General features: G+C 46.9%; 4 protein-coding genes across 10 annotated transcripts in view; 2 read left to right on the forward strand and 2 right to left on the reverse strand.

The window, feature by feature from the left end:
* The window catches only part of LOC147047491 (uncharacterized), a 2,619-nt gene extending 839 nt beyond the window's left edge, over positions 1-1,780 (forward strand). Inside the window, exons 2-7 of one of the 2 annotated variants that reach the window (XM_085927946.1) lie at positions 72-139; positions 209-470; positions 778-939; positions 1,004-1,209; positions 1,294-1,373; positions 1,589-1,780. In XM_085927946.1, coding sequence (XP_085784072.1) covers positions 72-139; positions 209-470; positions 778-939; positions 1,004-1,209; positions 1,294-1,373; positions 1,589-1,677 — 867 coding nt within the window. In that variant the 3' untranslated portion in view covers positions 1,678-1,780. The remainder of the gene's footprint in view (positions 1-71; positions 140-208; positions 471-777; positions 940-1,003; positions 1,210-1,293; positions 1,374-1,588) is intronic. The other variant, XM_085927948.1, reaches the window with a different exon arrangement.
* LOC147047492 (basic immunoglobulin-like variable motif-containing protein) lies at positions 1,472-4,822 on the reverse strand. Its single transcript, XM_085927941.1, has 9 exons — positions 4,304-4,822; positions 3,604-4,080; positions 3,396-3,519; positions 3,087-3,182; positions 2,905-3,009; positions 2,588-2,815; positions 2,377-2,460; positions 2,219-2,315; positions 1,472-2,144 (listed from the first exon to the last, which is right to left on the reverse strand). The coding sequence occupies exons 2-9, from the start codon at positions 4,025-4,027 to the stop codon at positions 1,896-1,898; spliced, it is 1,407 nt and encodes a 468-aa protein (XP_085784067.1). The 5' UTR covers positions 4,028-4,080; positions 4,304-4,822; the 3' UTR covers positions 1,472-1,895.
* LOC147047493 (inosine-uridine preferring nucleoside hydrolase) lies at positions 4,721-6,914 on the forward strand. 3 transcript variants are annotated; one of them, XM_085927944.1, is made up of 5 exons: positions 4,746-4,997; positions 5,199-5,396; positions 5,469-5,580; positions 5,806-5,942; positions 6,059-6,914. In XM_085927944.1, exons 1-5 carry the CDS (start codon positions 4,815-4,817, stop codon positions 6,437-6,439), a joined length of 1,011 nt encoding a protein of 336 aa, XP_085784070.1. In that variant the 5' UTR covers positions 4,746-4,814; the 3' UTR covers positions 6,440-6,914. The 3 variants fall into 3 exon arrangements, with proteins under 3 accessions (XP_085784068.1, XP_085784069.1, XP_085784070.1); XM_085927942.1 differs by having other exon boundaries at positions 4,721-4,997; positions 5,469-5,942; XM_085927943.1 differs by having other exon boundaries at positions 4,726-4,997; positions 5,211-5,396; positions 5,469-5,942.
* tmem131 (transmembrane protein 131) lies at positions 5,058-21,188 on the reverse strand. 4 transcript variants are annotated; one of them, XM_085927937.1, is made up of 41 exons: positions 20,852-21,188; positions 18,592-18,653; positions 18,323-18,360; positions 16,958-17,047; positions 16,303-16,371; positions 15,437-15,557; positions 15,223-15,339; positions 15,029-15,151; positions 14,847-14,927; positions 14,447-14,597; positions 14,312-14,368; positions 14,150-14,211; positions 13,958-14,066; positions 13,716-13,824; positions 13,501-13,654; positions 13,156-13,326; positions 12,936-13,046; positions 12,691-12,825; positions 12,503-12,607; positions 12,351-12,437; positions 12,088-12,240; positions 11,902-11,977; positions 11,704-11,818; positions 11,439-11,577; positions 11,251-11,360; positions 10,999-11,071; positions 10,774-10,925; positions 10,561-10,703; positions 10,293-10,479; positions 10,041-10,226; positions 9,819-9,974; positions 9,330-9,757; positions 9,027-9,211; positions 8,815-8,945; positions 8,609-8,727; positions 8,391-8,537; positions 8,023-8,292; positions 7,877-7,958; positions 7,712-7,815; positions 7,452-7,603; positions 5,058-7,376 (listed from the first exon to the last, which is right to left on the reverse strand). In XM_085927937.1, exons 1-41 carry the CDS (start codon positions 20,982-20,984, stop codon positions 7,116-7,118), a joined length of 5,454 nt encoding a protein of 1,817 aa, XP_085784063.1. In that variant the 5' UTR covers positions 20,985-21,188; the 3' UTR covers positions 5,058-7,115. The 4 variants fall into 4 exon arrangements, with proteins under 4 accessions (XP_085784063.1, XP_085784066.1, XP_085784065.1 ...); XM_085927940.1 differs by lacking the exon at positions 20,852-21,188 and adding an exon at positions 20,085-20,101; XM_085927939.1 differs by lacking the exon at positions 16,958-17,047.
* Between the last annotated feature and the right edge of the window lie 216 nt (positions 21,189-21,404).

Genomic DNA, 21,404 nt, shown 5'->3' on the forward strand with positions numbered 1-21,404 from the left:
CTCTCATTGTGACAATGCAAATGTAAAGTGAATCAGAAACATGACAACTGGATATTTGCCACATTGTCTAGGGAGATCCATTATGGAGTGCCAGGCTGTTGCACACCAACCCCCAAGCCATCAAAGCTGCTCATCACAGGTATGTCTAAGCGTGAATACACATCTGCATTACCTGCTACTGGTTGACATCGACGTGATGCGTCATCAGCTTCCTCCTGAACGGTGCAGATGTAATCACCACTGCTACTTACCAAGCTACCATCCAAGGCTTGGTGCAACACTTGGGAGTCAGCTTAGATACCGCCAGGGAAGTGATGGCGTCCGGGCTTCATCTTGCTGTAGACGCAGCGATGACGTTTGGTTCTGGAAAGCGGGCAAGGGCGGTGGCGGCATCCGTGGGACCCTACGGCGCCTTTCTTTGTGACGGCTCTGAGTACAGTGGAAAATACGCTGACAAAATGAGCGTAGAGGTGAGAAAAAAAAAAAAAGCTGTGGTGTCCCTCAAGGCTTCACTCTTGGCCCCATGTTATTCTCCTATTAAAGATTACACACATCCAAATCTAAGCTGAAAATTATGACTTGTAAAAAGGTCATTTTATCAATTTTAAAATACTGTAGTCATGATTGTTCTGTCCATATACAGACAGTATGAAAAACAAAACAAAATCAAATTCATTTCATACTTTTCGAACAACCTATGTAAACTGCCATCAAAAATGGCTTACCTTACTTGACAACAACAGGAAAATCTTTAAACTTGATCCTCCACATTCCAAGGAGTTGAAAGCTTGGCATCGGCCTCAGCTGGAATGTTTAGCAGCGGCGGGAGCAGATGTCCTCGCCTTGGAGACCATCCCAAGCATCAAAGAGGCGGCAGCATTGGCCGAGCTGCTTCGGGAATTCCCAAACTGTAACGCCTGGATTTCTTTCTCATGCAAGGTAATGAGCCCAATCACCGCGATTGGGTCAACCAAATTAATCGGCCTTCCTGCCACTGTGTCAGGACGGGGCGCACCTGTCAGACGGCAGCCCGCTGCAAGACGGCGTCCGTGTGGCGAGCAGGTCCACGCAGGTGCTTGCTGTCGGGGTCAACTGTTGTCCTCCGGAGTTGGTGGAACCTCTGCTGGATTCCGTTGCAGCCTTGAGGGGCCCCGATCTCAAATGGGTGGTGTATCCCAACAGCGGAGAGGACTGGGATGCTCAGCAGGGGTAAGTTGACAACAGTTACTGGTTGATATTAAAAAAAAAACGTAATTTGTCAAGTAAATTTTGAATTTGTACTTTTTGTTTAAGATGGCACAGTTCAGGGAAAACATCAGCGACTTTACCGGCTCTAAGTGACACTTGGATCAAGCAAGGGGCTGCTTTGATCGGTAAGGTTACGATTTTTTACTTCACATCTGAATAAAACCATTTCACGTTGGAGGTCTTCAATGTGAAGATGTAATAAAAAGATGCAGACTAACTGTAGAATGTTTATTTACACAATGACTTCACTATCAAATCACTACATAAGAAAAAGCTTTTTCACCACAGAACTGGATGAAATTTGACATTTCACATCTTTAAAATGTTTCTGTCCGGTCAGGTGGTTGCTGCCGCATTCGTCCAGAACAAATCGGCGAGCTGAGACGACACTTACACCCAATGGAGAAGGAAGCGGACATGGAAATCTAACACAAAAAATATCGTTGTTTTTTAATTAATCGGGAAACACAAACTGTTTTGGGCATGACATCTATCTGGTTTTTACAAAGAATAAATTAAGCACTGCATGTAACTTTGTTATGTATGAATTCGATGTCATTCGGGTTCATGAACTTCCAAATGTGTATTTTTTTTTGCCAAAGGAAATCGTTTCAGCCATCTGTTCGTCATGTTTGTCGTCCTGGTGTTCAGTCGCCATTGTCCCCGTCGCTGTCGGGCAAGCGCTTCTGTTTGTTATCTGCTGTGTTGGACGTGCGCCACCAGGGAGCGTCCTTCTGGCTGCCCGTGCTTTGCGAGCGTCCCAGCTGAGCAAGGCGCTTAGTTTCCTCGGCCTCGCTGCCCGCATGCTGCAGGTTTTCCAGGTTGAGGGCCCAGGGGCCCAGTTTCTGCCAGTTGACTCGCTGGAAAGCCATGATGCAGTGCAGGTTGCCACCCACCTGTGAACCCAACGTGTCGGGTCATCAATCTATTTGCGAGACACTGCACTCACTGATGTCAAAAAGTCTTGTACTTTTTTGGTGGCGCGCTTCTGGATGCCCTTCTCCATGTGGCGGATGTCCAAATATTCCGGATTCTGGGTGTTGAGGTCGGTGACTATATCCGCCCACCTGCGCGAGAAGCTGTCTCAGTGAAGAGCCAAATGGAAGTGGGAGGAGCACAGAAGCTTACTTTTTACAGTGGATGGCTGCGTGCTTCCTGCTGGGTTCTCCGATCAGAATCCAGTGTTCCGTCTCGTTGGTGGGCAGAGGACCCCTGACAAGTGCAATATTTTTAACATTGAGAGTCTTTTTCATCTCCATGTGATAGAAGTCGCTCAGACAAACAAAAAAAAAAAGAAAAAGGGACCGGAATGTAGCTTAATGTAATGTAATTTCCTTACCGATATGCCTTGGCCGCTTTGAGGGGCGTGGCCTCAAATCCGAGGGGACAGCAGTAATGATTCTGGCAGTGGTAGACGTAGGCCATGGTGTCGTCCCTCAAGCCAAGCATCAGCTTGGCCAAGGCTCCCTCTGCCGTCTCTCCCGCGGTCTTGTGTTTCCCGTGCGGCTTGTACAGGATGTACGAGCAGCCTCGCACGTGGAAGTGGTCGTTGATTTGCCGGAACCACCTTGGGAGGGGGCGAGGGATGTTAAGCTATGGTAGCCATCTTTGTGACACTTAAAGCTTATTTATTACAAGTCTGTCATGCCCACTTACCGCATGAGGGTGGCGTTGCCCGTGAAGGGTCCGAACTTGATGTCATCGAAGGGCGGCTGGTAGCCCAGGATGTGGAGCGCCTCCTCCTGAGAGATGGGCGGCAGACTGACAAGGAAAGGTAAAGTCACCAGGCGACATTTTGTGTGTGACGACGCCAAGAAGTGGACAGCAGTGGGCTTCACCTTCCTGCGCCTAGTGTGCTATACAGGAAGTTCCAGCAGGACACCAGCGACGAGATCCCGCAAGATGTCTTGTACTGAGGTCGGCTAATGCAATACCTGGCAACAAAACAAAACATTTTTATAAAAGGCCTATTTTTAATAGCATTTGTGGCAATTTGTTTTTAAAATCATAACTGATCACACAGCTATTGCTTTCAATTGGCCAAAAATGTAATGAATAACAAAACGGAAAAATATCAATACCGGGTCACTCTTACGGCAAGGCACCACTGTATATAAACCCGGGATACAATATGGATGAAGAGTTACCATCTTCGGAGGTCGAGAACTTTCCTCTGCTTGACATCTTCCAGCGTGGGATGAGGCAGCATGTCCTGAAGGTTGCGACTAGCTCGGTCTGGCTTCATCTTCTTGCTGCTGCACTTCATCACGCCTTAAGAGGAATAAAAATAAAAATTGATGAATGGAAAAAAAAAAAACGTGTTTATGTAAATAATGACTTTTTCTGTCATCTTACCCTTCCTGATTTTGCGCGTGAGGACCGCCTTGAAGTCAGTGGTGTCGATCTCCCACGCCAGCGTAGTCTTGGCATCCACGCCGCTTGTCAGATCTTCCATGTCGCAGTCGCTATCGGAAACCACGCAGGCCTCCGCTGACTGGAAGTCTCGAGAGGCATTGTCCCCGTCGTCTTGTTTTCTCACCGCCCGGTTGAGCAGTGCGTAGTCGGAACAAACGGTGTAGAACTTCTCCCGGGAGTGCGTGACCGGAAAGGCGCGGGGGAGCTGGAGCTCGCCGCTGGACGCCCGCCGGTTTATGCCAGCAGAGGCATCCCAGGCCAGGGAGCCAAGCAGGCGGCGGTCCTCTTCTTCCCTGGCCACGGTCTGTCTTTGCATATTTGCCGCTTCTGACAGACCCACCGCAGCTTCTGATGTGTTTAACATGAATGACTCACTTCTCTTGAGAAAACATTGACAGTTCTTTTTTCAGATTCCTCCTGAGAAAACATTGACAGTTATTTTATTTTTTTTCAGAATCCTTTTGGTAAAAAAAATCCTAAACATTGTTTTGCCAAGAAAAAGTCATATTCAACAGTTATGGGCAATGCACTTCAATTGAATCATTTACATTCAGTTTGCTTATATAAATACAAAGTTGTTACTCCACACACAAAAAAAACAATATTCATAGGAACCAAACTACAAAGGACCCCATTTTACCTGAGGATTCGATGAAGGCAGCAGGCTATACATCAGTTCGAAAAGAAAGCAGGTGTATGTGCTTTGCTACGTCCGTTATAAATAGTACTCTTATGAGCTTTTACTTTTTAGCGTTTAAATTTTTAAAGTAGCGCTGTGACAACATTAGATCCTTAGCATTAGCTTGTTTAGACGCCAAGTCGTCAATTAACGCCCGATGCGTATACTTCCGGATTAGGCGACCCAGAACAAACCATTATCGGAAATAGGGGTCTTCGAGATTTTAACCAAAGAAAGGAATTTATTACAAATACTCACACGATACTAAGGTTAACGTACTAAGTTAGTTCACTAAGCACATTGGGTTTTTTTTTAAGTAGTAAGCAACATTTTGACTATTTAATAGCTCTGCCATATTCCACTCATTAGAATGATTTTGCCACGATGAGCCAATCAAACGAGACTGCTGTCTCGCCTCCTGTGGAAAGTTCAAACTCCACTCGGAAAAGTGACACTTCATATTTAAACGAAGATGTCCCAGAAATTGCTCGTCATCGACACGGACTGCGGAATCGACGACGCCCAGGCCATCCTGGTGGCGTTGGCGGCGACGCACGTCCGCGTCCTGGCAGCCACCTGCGTATTTGGCAACGCATCCGTGGACGACGTGTGCCAGAATGTACTGAAGGTGCTTCAAGTGGCGCAGCGCGAGCAGGTAAAGTCGAATTTATACTGGATTTATGGATGGATGCAGAAAAACAGGTTCTCTCAGGCATGTATTTAACCATTTATTATAGTTTTAACAGTGCTTATTTGGGGAAGGGAGGTGGTTGTCAAGAATAGACAATAACTGGTTTGGGTGGTTGGCATGGAAATGTCTTGGAACATCTTACAAGTTCTTGTCAACCTCATGCAGTTTTTCACCCAGGAGATCCCGGTGTTCCGAGGATCCGCCGGGCCCCTGCTCGGAACCAGCGCCTCCGCACATATCCACTTTGGCACAGATGGTCTCGGGGACGTTTTGGAGAATAGAGACCCCCGATGGGAAGAAAAAATCCAGAGGGAACACGCGGTGAGCGCCATGCTTCGCCTGGTGGCCGAGAATCCCAAGCAGGTGAGAATGTGCAAGCCCCTCTGTGACACTCCGATATTGGCATCAAAATGAAGTATGGCTCGGTGGCCGCAGGTGACACTGGTGGCCCTGGGGCCCCTCACCAACCTGGCGCTGGCCGTTAAGATGGACCCAAGCTTCCCTGGAAAGCTGAAAGAACTTTACATCATGGGCGGCAACATGGAAGGTAATCCAATATTCAAAGGGCTTCTTCAACAGGACTCACCTACGTTGTTGACCCTACAAAGGTTGATCAACAATGGTGGTGAGGGCAAAACAAAACAAAACAAGGCTGTCTCTCCTATCTACCAAACAAACGTGATAAAACATGTCTGGTGTCCTGAAAGCACCCCAGAATGTCAATACTGGACTTGTGGACTTGTGAGCCACAATTTCACTGTATATTTTGCAGGGAAAGGAAACGTGTCCCTGTGTGCAGAGTTCAACTTCGCCATGGACCCCGAAGCTGCTTACGTGGTCCTAGAGGAGTACTTATGCCCAACCTACTTGGCGACATATGAATACGCCTGCAAAAACGTTTTGCCATGGGTAAGACATGCTACAATTTGTTGGCTCTTCCAAAAATTTGTCCCTACCAAATGTTTCAAGAAACAAATTTTGCCTCACCCATTGATGACTTGCCCGAGTTGTTTTCTTTCATGAAGGACTTCTTTGAGGAGCTGACGAGCCAGGACACAGCAGCGTCCCGCTTTATGAAGACCATCACATCCCGCTGCTGGGCCTTCTCCCCGGAGATTCGAAGCAAGAAGCGTGGCGGTTACTTCGAGCCGGGCTTCGTCTCCTATGATTCGTACGCGATGGCGGCCTGCGTGGACGCCGGCGTGGTGGCAGAGAGCGTGCGCTGTCCGGTACGTGTGGAGCTACAGGGCACCGTGTGTCGCGGCATGATGGTGCTGGATCGTGTGGGCAGCTTCAACAAGAAGCACAGCGTGACGGTATTCACCAAATGTCACAAGGACAAGTTGGCGCAGATGCTGCTCGAGTCGCTCGGGCAGCCCTCAGGGAGCCCGCACGCTGGAAAATAAACAACCTGATTAATCCAACCAATAATACATTAGAAGTGTTAAAACCGTACCGTATAAAAACCAAGTCATTTTTGCTTTTTTTTTTTGTTCTCGACAAAGGTGTGTACCTTTGCCACTAATGGGGCAGTATAATTAATACAGGGAGTGTCAAAAACAGTAAATGTACCTTCAACTTGGACATCTAAGTTCATTCATGACAAACGACAGCAAAAAAATAAAGCACAATCACTGCAAATGAGTAAATCCTAAGACCCAAAAAGCAAATTGTGCTGAAATTCTTTATTGGAATTTGGTGACAAATAGAGGCCTGGTATAATTCGAACTGAAGTACTTTTTGGACTTTTAAAACGGGGGGGAAAACATTTCTTGAAATGTCCAATTGTAGTCAAGGTCGCTGTCAAATTTGTGCGCTTGACTGAAAGTCCGTTTAAACCAATTGTAATAAAACTCTGAAATTTTTTTTTTAATACTGAAATTCAGTACCAGCCCGTCACGTCTCATTTTAGAGGGGCAGAGGAGCTGCGCCCTCTGTTAAAAGAAATAAAAGTGTCACGCCCCCCGTGAATAAAAAGCAGTGGAAAATCTCAACACAAAAAGGAAGGCGAATGATTTAAATCCTTCCCGTCACATTTGAGAAAAAATATCTTTTCGGCTGGCTGCCTTTTAAGTGCCGTTTTTAACTGTTGTCCTCTGAGGAACTGGGCCAGGGCTCGGAGCTGCGCCGGCTGAGCGTGGGCCGCCACATGCTCCATGGGTTGTACGTGCGGCTTATGTCGGCCGGAGGCGGCGGCGGCGAGGGCTCCAGGGGGTCCGTCATGGTGGGCGGATTGGCGGAGGGGGAGTAGGGGTGCAGCGACGATTCGGTGCTCGCAGACCAAATGGAGTTGCCGAAGGCGGTGCTGGTGGACCACGGGTTATGACTGCTCCCCAGGAGTGACTGAGATGCAAACACCCGCCCCCCCCAAAAAAGATTAACTTACCGCCAGACAGCAGCGGACAAGAAGCGTCTTACTGAGGTGGGTACGGTGGGCGAGCTGGAGCTGCTGGGCCAGGAGTGCAGGGGGTCCGGGCTAGGTATGTCCCAGATGGACGACGGCACCGTGGTGAAGTTGGGCCAACTCAGTTGAGGCTCCGATGGCTTCTGGAGACCCATTCCGCTAAAAACTAAGAAACAAGGCTTTCTTTAAAAAAAAAAAAAAACCTTCCTGAAAACCCACAAACTCTAAAAATTGGATTCTTATTACTCATTTATTTTCCCAGCAATATATTTACCTCCTGTCAGGTTGAAGGAATTGTTAGGCCCAAAAGCAGAGAAGGAGTTGGTGGAATTGAAGTTCGGACTGCTGGCTGTGTCGATGGAACTCCACAACCCTGAGCTGCAACATACATTTGGGGATTTTTACGTGACGTGATATTTGTTATTACTGTCGTGAGTACCTGTCTGAACTGTCACTCTCTCCTGACATCGTGTGTGCCAGACTCCTTGAATGGCCTTCGAGCCTGCCCGGTCCAGAACCACCTGAAGCCACGGAAGAACTTTCAATTTCCTGTGGCGCGTGCACAACGCCACCCCGAACTCTTACCTGGACTCTTGTCGTAACCACCGGCAACAGCGGCAAAGGTGGGGGTTCCGTTTTTGCCGGGGAGCGGCGTGGTGCAGGAAGCTTTGCTTCCTGGAGCTTTATTGTGGTTCACGTCGCTGTTGCTGTTGAGGACGCTGCTGTAACTGCCGCGCGTCAGCAGACTGGGGGAGATGGGCGGAGGAGGTGAGCAAGGTCTCGCCGTGGACGATCGCTTGAGGAAGGGGTCCGCGTTTAACGTCTGAAGGGAGATCTGCTGCAGGCTGTCAGCTTCTATGCATTCAACAAGTAGAGTCCCACTCATTTAAACATCTCCAAGAACATCGACATTAATTACACAGAAGTTGAGAACTTCAAAAGGGGTTACTTACGAACGCTGTTTTTGCAGATGGGGATGTCCCACTCGGGGGACGCAAACTCCTTCTCGCCCTCCGAGCCGCTGCTGTGTCCGAGCTCCTGAACCGAGTTGGACAGCAGTTTGACCAGCTGAGATCGACCGTCTTCCTGCTTAGGTTCGACTGTGGAGGGGCGCAAACGGGTTCAAGATGATGACGTCATAAGACGAGATCACGCTGGGGAGAGGACTCACGTTGAGGACTTTGTGGCGGTTTTGTCTTAGGGGGACTGCTGACGGGTTGGGGCGGTTTGGACGTGGAGGACTTGCGCTGTTTGCTCTCCTGCGGCGGCACGTACGGCAACTCCAGGGAACTGCCGATACAAGTCGTAACTTTCTTAATGCTTGTCAACAAAAGGCGCCAGTGGACATTTTCATAACCTCAATGTTACAACACCTACCTGGCTTTTTCAACTGGGACCTCCTTTTTTGAAGCTCCATGCTTCTTGGGTTTCTGTTTGACGAGGAAACTGGTACCTTCTTTTTCTTCTTTTGGCTGACTGCCTGTCCTTCCTTTTTTTTTCAGTGGTTCCTGTTGAGAAAGCAACTCGCGTTTAATTGATACCATTGTGCATGCTCAAAATGTGCCAAGGAGACTTTTTTTTTTTTGTACCTCTTTGACACTGGTCTCCATGTCTGGATTTGATGTTTCCGTGGTGGTGGAGGAGCTGTCGTCGTTGTCGGCCAAGTTGTCCTTCAGCTCATCGCCGGGCGTCTTGACTGTGGATTTCTTCACTTTTTCTTCTTTCTTTCGCTGCACTTTTGTTTTGCCCCGCAGTTTCCCTTTGGATTCCAATGCTGGAAAAATAAAAGCACCCGTTTTTAAAAATTGCATCCAGACTCTTTGATTTTAATGTCAGAATATTCCGACTAACCCTACGTTGGGGACATTTAAAAACACTTCAAAACAAAGCACCTTTGTTGAGAAGTGACTGAGAACTCTGATCCTGTAACGTTTCAACGAGAGACTCTGGGCGCTGGCGATCTGTGTCCATGGTGTTGACCAGGTTGGCATATTCCGTGTCAAAGGTGGCGGTGTTCCTTTGCGGCGGCGACGCCGACACGGCTAAACTTGGCTCCGGTTTGGGGCTGCGAGCTTTGCGGTTGGCCAGCTGGCAGTCGGAAGATGGGGAGGCTCCTTCCTGGACCGAAGTGCCGCTCCCTCCTTTGGGCAGATGCGCAGAGGAAGAGGCCGGCATCGACGTAGACGGGCGGCCCAAGCTGATCCTGGAACGCTTGTCTTGGACGTCGGAGTCGGACGACGTCCGGCTATTGCTGTGTCGGCCTCCGCGCGTCGCTCCGTTGGTGGACGCGTATAACCCCCTGGAGTTCTGAGATGTGTGACTAAAACATGGAAGTGGTCACACATTGAGTTCTTAATCCCCATTTTTCCTTTGTCACTCACTTTGAATCACTGTGCAGTTGCACTATGTCCCTGAGATTAAAGGGCCTCCCCGTCTCCAAGGTACAGTTGGGCTCGACGGCTACGTGCCTTTTGAAGGGCTCCCAGATGCTCTGCGCCTCCAGGTAGGCCGTGCCGATCACCAAGAGAAACATTGAACTGCAGGACGATTATGAAGAATGAATGTTGCGAGATTTTCCCCACAGTACACGTTGCTGACATCACCTCATGACGATGGCCACGACGACGCAGAGTTCCATCTCCCAGGAGGGCCTGGGTAGGGTCTCGGCGCACGTCGCCAGCATGTGGTAAGGCAGCGAGGCGTTCATCACAAAAATGAACTCCGAGCCGCTGCACGTTACCAGCTTGAGCTCGCGGATGACTCGCGACGCGGTGAAGTCTGGTGTAAATCTAGCAGGAGGAGGATCACTTCAGATGGATACGTTTTGGATCTTTCGCAACTTGCGCGCCACTCACAATATGATGAGGTCTTCCCACGCGTTGGGCTGAAGTATTAACTCTTGACAGTTGACGATTTTGAATCCGAATCCTTGGCAGGCTTCGCCGTTGACCTCCATCGAGCGGATGGTGATGGGGAGCAGACCCGTGTTCTCCACGCGGAACGTTTTCTTAAGCGTGAAGTTTGGATCCCTGGTTCTTTTCTCTGAAATCAAACAGAGTCCAGTTAGTGGGGATTTCGAGGTGAGTGGTTTGGTACTTTTTTGCACAACTTGCTCGTACTCACTGTCTGTGCAATCTCTCAGTATCGCTTCCGTCATCTTGAACCTCAACGAGCCGCCGTGGCCCGGAGGCTTCCCTGCGAGTTTGAGGCTTTCGGTGGCGCCGTGGCCGTGCAGGACAATAGTGTCTATTACAGTCAGATTATTCCTGAAAAACCAGACAGGAGAGATTAGTAACACAATCAGGAAGAGAGATGTTTGCAAGCGGAAACATTTACCTGACTATGAGCAAGGAGGAGACGCTGTGGTTGCGGATTGGCGTGAATCTTATGTTCAACGACTTCTCCTCCCCGGGCATCAGGACCAGGTTGTACACAAAAGGTCGACTGGAACCCTCCGCAAACCCGTTGACACTCTTTACCACAGTCGTCTGGAAAGCGGACAGAAACGTCAGTTGAGACGAAACGGGGTCACTGTGTGAGCTCATCTTCGCAAGCACTCACTTGGTTTCTTTGCACTTGGAACTCCATCGTGTTTGTGTCAATGTTGATGTTGGACAGATTTTCTCGTTGCCATCTGAAAAACACAGACGAGGAGTATGACAAGAAAGCAAGCTGCAGTGAACACGTCGACCAAAATGAAAACTTTCAATCAAAAAGATGGAAAATGTGGATTAAAATATCTCCTGTGTATCAGATGAGTGCCACCCAGAGGTAGCGGAGGAAAACCGTAAAAGGTTGCGAGTGACTTCCCACCTGTCTGCCAACTTTCCAGAAAAGATGGAGGGGTTGGGCAGTAGCGCCAGCGGGAGAATCTGAACGTAAACGGGAACATCGGCTGGATTCTGCAGCTTTACCTCTCTTTCCTGAAGACGCGCGAGCAGCGGAAGAGACGTTTAAAAAGACCTCAAGGCATTTTCTGAAAGCATTTGCACGACACGTACAGTTGAGCTGTTTGTGTTGGTCAGCGGAAATGTTATGTGCCGCGACGAGTTGATCAGCGAGGGCCAGGTCAGCTGGGCTGTAATTTTAGCCTGGACGTTTTTATGGAGATCCGTGTTGACTTCAAACATGGCTTCAACTCTTCATTTGTTGAGAGAATGGGGGGGAAGGGAAAAAAAAAAAAAAGAATTCTGTAAGTGTTCTGTAAATAGTTCTGTCCACCCGCTGAGCCACTAATTTGCAAGACAAAAAGGTTAAATGACTCACATGTGGCCTGAGCGCTCTTTCAACTCGTTCCATCGCCTGAGAAGTTTCTGGTGGAGATCCACATCGGCGTCCCAAATGTCCTCCTGCAGTGCAATCCCGTGAGGTTTCGACTCAGCTGTCAATCCAGAGGTTACGTAATTATTATTTTTTTTTTTAAGAGTCCCATTGTGAGCGCTGCGATGATGTCACAACACTTACTTTTAAATACGAAAGGCAGTCCCACATAGCAGTGATCGCCGCACTCTAAACTGGCATCAAAATAAATATTTGCAACCTGCCAAGAGGTATGCGAGATCTATTAGGTTTTTTTAAGATGGAAGTAGCAATGAACGGGCAGAATAATAAAAACAAATACAGCGACTCAAAAGAGCGATGACGCCTAACCTTCGATTTGCGCCTGGGCTCGAGCTCGTCCTTGTTGCTGCGCAGGCGCTTGTAGTAAAAGCGAATGTCTTCGGTCAGCGAGCGAATCTGCTCTAGCTTCACTTTTTGTGAGAACGAGCTCCGGATACTGAAAATCTGGTGTACAATTTTGCCCTAAACAAAAACAAAAGACATTGAGTTGTCTCAGCAAATATATGAAATCATCTTCAAAGTACGATTCGTACCAAGCAACCAAGTGCTAATCTAAAAGCTGTCTTACTTACTGGAAACGACTGAGGCAGGACAAGGTGATTGGGGGAGCTGGTTAATTCCCCCACGGCGATAAGAGCTTTCACGGGAATGGTTAATATCTGAAGGGACAAATGCCGGGTTAAGTCTTGAGCAGGTGAGTTGAGGTGGTAAAATGGCGCTTTACCTCATAGTCTGTGGTGATGTGGATGGCCCCGTCATACGCGCCTTCCAGTGACTTGGCCACCAGTGTCACGCGGAAGGCGGCGTAAAAGCCAGACGCTATTATGACCTAGAGCAAAAAACATGAAGACATTAGGCAAATTAGTGTCCATGTATTTATTAAAAAAAAACAAAAAAAAAACACGTCTTTACCGTTTTGTATTGGGATGCAGTCACGTTCTTCAAGTCCTTCAGGCGACTGGACGCCAACGTTGCGTTTCCCTTCTCGGCCTTGAGTAGCTCCACCGAGAGGCTGTCGCCCGTCACCTGCCAGGACCGTATCTCCAACTGAGGGGGTTCAAAATTACTTTGTTTGTACTTGACTGATGAACCCGCAGTCAGCGTTGACGTGAATACATCCGGCACAAAAGCAGATGTTGGAAATATTCAGTTTTCACCTCTATAGGGTTACTGTTAACCGCCACAAATATGATGCTGCTGGTGTCTGTGGCGCTGTGAACACCAAAGTCAAGTATGTTCTTCTTCAGGCTGGGCGGCAGCACATGAGGCTGGTGAGTGGGTGGGGTGGGGGGGGGGCGAAAAACAAATTTACTTTTGGCCACACGAGGCTCTATTTTTAATAATCCAGGAATAATACAGAATATGTGAGACGTGTACCTCCAGAAAGCCTGTGTAGGCCCTGATAGGTAAGTGAAACTTTGATGCGTTGGTGATGAGCAGCATGTTGCTGTCGATGTGAATGGACGGCCGAACCGGTTGGAACAGCAGCGAGAAGATGTAGCGCGACTCGTGTGAGGGGACCAGGATGGGTGCGCTGAAGTTTTGTATCTAGAAGTGAAAGGGGGGGAGTAAAGTGAGTTAGTCAGATGTGGGGCAAGTGGACTCATTGATTGGTTAAAAAAAAAAAAAAACTCAAAAATAAATATTGAACTTGCTCTGGGTCAATCTGACCCAGACACATTATTGCTCTTAAGAAACAATCTTTTTTTGTTGGGGACTCACGCTGAACATGGTTTTGGCCTCTTCGGGCAGCGTCACGTTATGTATCCGGATGGCAGAGTTAAAGGCGTTTGTGAGGAATATGGGCCGGTCAACCGGGTCCACGGGGCTGTCGCGAATGTGGAATAACGTGGCCGTGTGGTCAAAGCCCAGGTAGCTAAAGAGAGGACAGAAACTAAGTCGACAGCACACACGGCACACGGCAAAGTAAGACTTACCCTTCCAAAACGTCGGCCTGGTAAGGAATTTCCAGCTTGGCGTAGCTCTTCTCCTTGGCTTTCACGGTGATTTTCCCAAAGAGCTGATATGCTCGCCTGGCCCTGGAGGCTGCCGTGGGCAAGGAGAAAAAAAAACAACCAAGCGTTCAACATTCTTTATTTGTTGACTGTTGAATAAATTTTTTTGTACAAAAGTATTTGTATAGTAAGACGGGATACTTGCATAAGCAGAGAAGACTTACCGTCAAAGGTAATAATTGCTACTTTGGTGTATCTGCTCTCTCCCGCTCTGAGAGTGACCGCTTTAAAGTCTATCGTGATGGCATCGTTGGGCGGCGTTGTGCGGATGCTCTGTGCGACAAAACAAGATGAGCATGTCGAGCATCTTTATGTACGCGTGCGTTCCAAAGGCGAATTAAAAAAAGGCAACCCACTGTGATGGGAACATCTTTTGATCCCGAATTTAAAAGGTACAAAGCCATCAGTTTTGGCCGATCTGGAGGGAGGGAAGAAAAAAAAAGGTGGCATGAGTGCAAGGGGGGGGGGGGGGGGGGGGGGGGGGGGGGAGACAAAAAACTAATATTCAGGACATGTACCTTGTGACCGCAACGTGCCAAAGTGGAGCATCTCTGTGGAGGCGTAAATACCAGGCGCTGCACAAACGTGAAACATGGAGGCTATCAAGATCAGTGCGTGTGCAAAAAATAAATAAAGAAATAGAGACAGCGCACCTGATGTGACCTCCACCTCTACAGGCAGGATGATAAATTTATCTTCATTGGGTGCGTTGGTTTTAATTCGAATGAAAGCCGTGTGGTTGTCCTCGTCTCGGGACGAGAAGCTGGCTCTCATCACGCCCTTGGTTTCAAAGGGCGGGATCTCCTGAGGGAGCGAAAGCACAGCGTGGTGACTATGCAGGGGAAAAAAAAACATTCTCACAAAAAACCTCACCATCTCCACAGGTTTGTGACTTTCAATTGGAATGTAGCAACCCAGCACACGGATTCCAAACAAGCCTTTTTGAAGGTTAGTTGGCATCAAAACCGTTTCGCTACCCAAACACGCTCTACCGTTAGCCGTCGCTACAACCATTTAAAAAAATACCAACTACAAAACGTGCAAATGACGCACCCATAATTTCCCTGTGCCTCCCTGTTGGCCCGTGGGAAGTTCGAGATGAAGATCCCCTCCACTGGAATACATCTCAACCACCTCCAGGTGGCCGCGCACACAACAAGCAAACCCATTTTAATAAGCGTGGAATTAATAAATACATTTTTAACAAAAAAAAAAAAAAATGTCAGTTTGGTTACCTGGAGTGGCTCACTGTAGGGATTGTGGATGTTTATTAGCGGCGAGAAGCTGCTGTTTACTGGGACTCGAGCCCCAATGAAGGGCCGGAGCCTGTATGGGTTTGGAATGCCCACTCCAAAAACCTTCAGAGTTGGGGGGGAGATCAGCAAAATCGACTCAAAGACTCGCAACTTTCCGTGTATTCTTTGGTTACCTGGTATGTAAACGTTCCGTGATGTGACGTATTAATAAATAAAGTGTTTTCTACATTCCCGACGACTCGCGCGAGGAACACGACATCAAATGACGTGTTGCCTCCTGGCGGGATTATCTGTGGAGGAAACAGAAGGAAAGACGCTACATTGTTTGAAGCAACATAAAAAAAATAAAATAAAAAAAAAGGTAAAAAGTAACAAAAATGTAATCACCCTGTTCTGGAAAAAGGAGGCGTGAAAATGCGCCGTCGTCGCTGATATTGATATCAAACTAATTTCTTCTGGGCTAGGATTATGTAAATAAACTTTTTCCATTTTTGGCATCCCCACAGGCCTGCCAATGTTAGATAAACAAAGATTAGACTGAGAGCAAATTAAACATGCATACATTGTCGTCAGTCAGTGAGAAAAAAACCCCGCCTAACTTTGTTTCCCATTAGATAGACATTGTTTTGCTCCAACATAATTTAGCAACAAAAATGTAATCACGGGTGTGGCATGTCATTGAAGTCATTTTACCGTCTGTCTGAACTTCATGTATTGAATGCATCTTTAATTGCTGTTGCTATTAAACTGATGTAACCCAACTTGCTTTAGTTGATTCAGTGAAGGCTCAAATGCAAGAGGCGCCACGATTTGGTAAAAGCGCGATAAGGGCGCTTTCTTAAGGCTACAGCTGAAAAGTGCCGTGTTGGCGTAAGCCAGAGTGACGATAGCTTGTGACAGGCTATCTTGGTGGAGTAGGAACACCCGTCTAAATTGCAACATCAGTTTTTTTTTTTTTTTTTTAATGTAGATAACCAAGATTCTTTTTCTAGGATGACGTGTTCATAAATTTCAAATTTATCTTTAACTTTCTTGTATTGTTGTTTATTCAAACAAAAGGGAAAATATTTGACTGGTCTGGCCAACTTGCCAAATGACCTTATTTGCATGTCGCCGTGACATGCTGTCAAAGAACGGAGGGCGTGCCAATGCCGAGCAAAGGTTGAAACTAGGTAAAGCTTTCTAGTGATTGTCCCCCAGCCGGCCGGCGATCGTGACCGAGTGCGTGAATGCGATGGGGGTCGAAAACTCACTGTTTATTAAAGTCCAACATTGGAGGTTCAAAGCGTATGGGTCGGCAGCTGCCTCTGTGCGGGGCTGTGCTGTTTTGGGGAACAGAGAGATGTGACGGGAGCGGGGAAAGAATGGAGGAGAACAGCATCCATGTCGACTTTTAGATCATATGCCGCCTTGGAAAAACGCACGGGGCTTTCGTCGCCACTCTTCTAAACACTGCCGCCCTATCAACGGATGCGGCTTACCTGTCGTGGAGGACGCGGGTACAATAACTCGCCTAGCCTGTTGGGCGACACTTGGATCTTCAACAGACCGGTTGGTTCCTCTCGGCTGCACATTGCCATCATAGGGGCCAATACGGGATCAATGGAGGTGTGGCACACTTCATTGCATGTTTTTTTGTTTTTGTTTGTTTTTTATAAACAACAGGCTGCTAAAACAACAAGCTGTACAGCCATTTTGGCTAATCAAAGAAGGGGGAGAGTCATGATAAAGACTCGTTAGACTTCATCCAAGAGGAGAAACTGAGGCGTAACACTGTAGCGAGGATTAGACACAAGTGTAGTGATTTTCAAAGTCAACTTTCCAGTACACTTGCGCCTCTCAATTTTTTTTGCGCTAGATGTTCTGGAAGATGGCCATTTAAATTTTGTGATTTTGGTAGACACCAACCTCATTTTCGATGGACAAGCCTGGCAGCCCCGCCTCCAAAGATTGGGAGTAGGTTTCAGACATGGCTCCGTGGGTTTCCGGCAGGCGGCCCTAAAGTACCAGGACATTTGTTGTCTGTCTTTTGCCTACTCCTAGCTCGTGAAACCGGCAAAGCAAAATCACTCGCGCTTAAAGGCCAAGCAAGGAAAAACGCGTCTCAAACATTTTGATTCGGTGGCCAGATTTAAAATGTCAATCATTTTCTTCAACGGAAACCTTAATACACCACTCGGCTGCAACTACAGCAGCTTCACACTACTGCCAGACAATCGAACTCGGATCAGTTTCATTTACTAGCAGCAGACAATGGCTGGGGCGGCGTTCTCCATTGACGGTGCTCCCGAGGGATGGGATGGCGTTCCACCTCCGGAGGCGCACGCACACAAAAACACACAAGACATGGGCAGTGCGCGGAGACAAATGTGTGTGATATCAATGGGGTTCTGAAGAATCACAAAGTGCCACCTCGCACGGCCGAGAATTGCGTTGAGCTTGGTGCCGCCGAGCTAACGTGTAGTAATCGGAGAAGCCGGGGCTCAAAGGAGGGGCAGCGGTGTTGTGAAGGGGGAAGCATTTTAGGAGGACTCTGATCTGCTCGTTGCAGGTTAACTGGGTTACTAGAATGGATCTCAAGGGAGGAGCACAGGCCTCTGGCAAAGCCAATGAGTTTAAGCCTTGGAACATGTTTTTTTTTTTGTGGTTGCTTTTGTGCCCTTTGAGCTTGCACCTTGCCTAGCTTCCGCTTTTACATTCGAGCGGACAATCAAGAAAAAAATGGCCACAATCCTTTACCTCTATCCACATCTGCTCATTCTCTCCACAGACTAGTTTTTTGCAAAAGGCTTCACGTCAACAGCCATGAACACACTTGAATAGCGCCTTAGGAATGCTTTCAAAACAAGAGTTCCGGATGTGACTCAATGAAAAAGTGTAAGAAAAATCCAACTTGTCCTTCAACCCATATTCCATCCAAGTATGTTGCAAATTCTTAAGTTGGGCTGGCGACAAGACACGCAAACGCAGCCCACACAGACAACAATCTCCCTAGCGGAGGGCACGCCCGCAGCATAGCAGATAATGATTAACAAGCACCTCAGTGTGAGAGATCTTTTCTTTCCCTTCAAGGAGAGAAAAAATAATACCTTTTCCTCTCCCACAGTGAGGGGAAGATAAACCATAACGGATCAGAACACTGAGTACAGTCAAGTCTCCTTGCTCGTCGTGCCCACGAGACTAAACACACTGTGTTGCGTCAAATCGCTACTTTACAAAGTCCTGCAATAATGTTCCAAATATGTTAGAGTGGTGGCGCACATTTATACGTACCTTTGTTGATATAAATCATAATCGATGTCGGAGTCAGCCTGCAAAAAGACGAGCGCAGTCAGTAAAATGACATCAGCGGAAGACAGCCGCGGCAATAATTGCTCATATTGATCACGTGTGGACGAAGGCCGCCAAAGAGATCTCTGTCAACTTTATGGGCCGCACGTGCGCTAGTGGTGAGCAAGATTGCCTCATAGTCTTCATGCAGATTTTTATCCTTTCTCAACTTAATTTGCATTCAATTTATGGTGTATTATGTGACGGCTTACCGGTAAAGCTTCTCCATCACCGAAATTTAGAACTTCAAGTACTGTGTCACATTGAATGAACGCTGTGGGGAAGGAAAAAAACATGGGACATCAGCATCGCAGATGAAAATGACAAAATATCTTCCAAGAATATTTTTGTTTCTTGTCTAATTACTGTGCGAGACATTTTTATTTAACATTTTTTGTCATATTTTCCACTGTGTATTTTTTTCCTCATAACATTCTTATTGTTTGTTCCCTTAACGCCCTTTCTTCCCCCTCTTTGCTGCAATATTTATTTTTCTTTCCTGTTACGTTATGATTGTGAGTAAGGATAAGAACCACTCACACGGCGAGGGAATTTTCATTCTGTCCTAAATTTGGGTTCGTTTTGCTGAAGTCGACAGAGAAACATCATTATGAACCGTTTAGATAAACGTTCCGCACAATTACTTGGACGGACAGCGCCGATGTTTGATGCCGGCGTTATTTCGAAGTGAAGCGTAGATAAAACGCGATGCCGCTCGGGATTTACGAGGCTTTTCGCCCGCATCACCCGACACCCGTCGAAATGGGATCGCGTGTTGGCGTTCTCATCCCAACAAAAGCAGATCGTGGTTATTATCGTCGGAGGCAAACGCTGACACACAACGGATATATTGAATCAACACGTGAAGGCGAGAGCGCGAACTGTCAATTAAAGCGGCTTAACGCGGCTGAAAATAATCCCCTCTGTGCAAACATATCACAGCTCCATTAGTTTATGAGAAACAGATACCTCACGCTTATTCGAGCTTGCGCCGCTGCGAATGTGTTTCAGCACATTTTGACTTTCGCAAGCCCTTTCTTTAAAAAAACATGCCTATTGTCAGTGGCATTGCGCAAGATAAAAAAAAAAAAGGGTCAGTAACTTGCAGTACGAGCCAACTGGGTCTCGATATAACAGCCACAAGTGACAAAATTTGAAATTGAGTTTGACGTTTTGCCCACAAATATTTAGTTCCTAGTAGTGTCCCACTTATTTTTTTAAGTACAATTCCGATTTCGATATTTGGCAGGATAAAATTACGATAACTGAATAATCGACCAAACAATTTAAAACACATACACAATAAATTCAATAACTTATTTTTGGTACTAGATTTACAAGCAAAATATTTGACTGATTAACATTGTTTATCTTTACAATGGAGAAAAATCTGTTTCACCTTTAATTACATAGTTATTCAATTCTAAATTCAACAAAACAATGTTTGATATGTAATAACAAAAATAACTTTTGCAAACTTGAACCTAAGACAAACATAGTTGAATGCCTAAAGCTCTACAATTCACCAACATTTTGAGGAGAAATGCCTTGTCTAAAATTGAGCAGGTTTGTGGCGTCAAACTTGTACAGAAATCAAAAACAGTGGACCTTCTTCAATTTAATGTCCCTACATTCCAAAATTGAGGGAAAAACACATCTCTCAACTTTGTAAGACTTGTAATTTTTGGTTACCAAAGTTACCTACAGAAAATTTTGAATCTTGAATAATCCGTATATGTATGCAATACAACCAAAACTTTAAGTCTGATTTTCAAAGGATGCGTTTGTGACACGTCACACGGCGCGCGTACTAAAGTCAGTCAAAACAAAACATTTTCTTTGCTTTTGCTAAGACACGACACGGTTTGACTCGTCTTTGTGGTTATGAAAAATAAAATGACTGCGAATAGAAAGCATCTTAGTGTACTTCAGCCTTTCACAAAGTGAAACTGACGTTTTTCTTTTACTCTTTGGGTCACGTCACAACGTCAGTGTCCTCTTGAGAAGTTTGCTGGTAAACAAAAGTTGCAGCAAAGTGGCGGCGGGGGGGGGCTCGCCCTGACAGGGGGCAGCTGTCCACCGGTTGTGGATCACCATGACCTGCCAAGAGCCCAGACACCCGATACTGGAGCTGATATGACGACACGGCTGTCATTTCTGCCTTCACTTCTCTAGCCCAGTATCCAAGCCGGGCCACGTTTGCAAACTTTAACCCGAGCCACCTGACTTACCCTGGAGGTAGCACCGTGATGCTAACCAGCCCAGCTATTAAATGCCACAACCGCATCGTCGCGTAACGTCAACCAACATAGAAAACAGGTTGCTGACGTCACTACGGTAAACGTAAAACTCAGCATTGATTTAACTCCATGCCTTCTTAATCATAAATGATTTTTTAAAAATGTCCACGGAAGTTACGCTAGCTCACTTGAGTCTCGTGAACCCGCCGACCCCCCTTTTTTTGATACAAACCTTGTCTATTCGCCCGTGCCATGTGGATAAAAGCAATAAATAATATCCTCAAGAGTCCCAGATACGGCAGCGTTCTCCTGTACGAAAAATGGCGAGAAGTCCAGCGGGCTCGCTCGTTCTGGCCCACCGCCATGCCTCCCAGTAGCCGAGACAGCTCCACGCTCTTCTCTTTTTTTACTTAAGCTGGGACAACCGTGCGAGAGTGAGGACCTGCCCGTGGAAAGTTCCTCGGACTCTGTCAATCATAGCCGTCGTCGCGGTGTGTGCTGCTAAGCGTACAGTTGTGGACGTACATTAGCCTCTCCTCTCTGGCTACAGGGCTTTCTTCTTCTATTGCAGGGGTGACGTTTCAAAGATGCAAACGAAACGTTCACTGTGACGTGGACTGGCGGGTGCTGCCCTCTGCAGCTTTGGAGGCGCTCAAGGGCACGCGTGGGACAAATGATATAAAACCATTTCTTCAGTGAAAATATTCATATTTTCCACTATTTAAAAGAAATAAAAAAACTGTTCTTTATTAAAAGAAATAAAAGCAACTTGTTTTTTCTATTAT

The sequence above is a fragment of the Syngnathus leptorhynchus genome, chromosome 13 (genome assembly GCF_054491065.1).
Source record: "Syngnathus leptorhynchus isolate UIUO chromosome 13, UIUO_Slep, whole genome shotgun sequence".
Lineage (NCBI taxonomy): Eukaryota > Metazoa > Chordata > Actinopteri > Syngnathiformes > Syngnathidae > Syngnathus > Syngnathus leptorhynchus.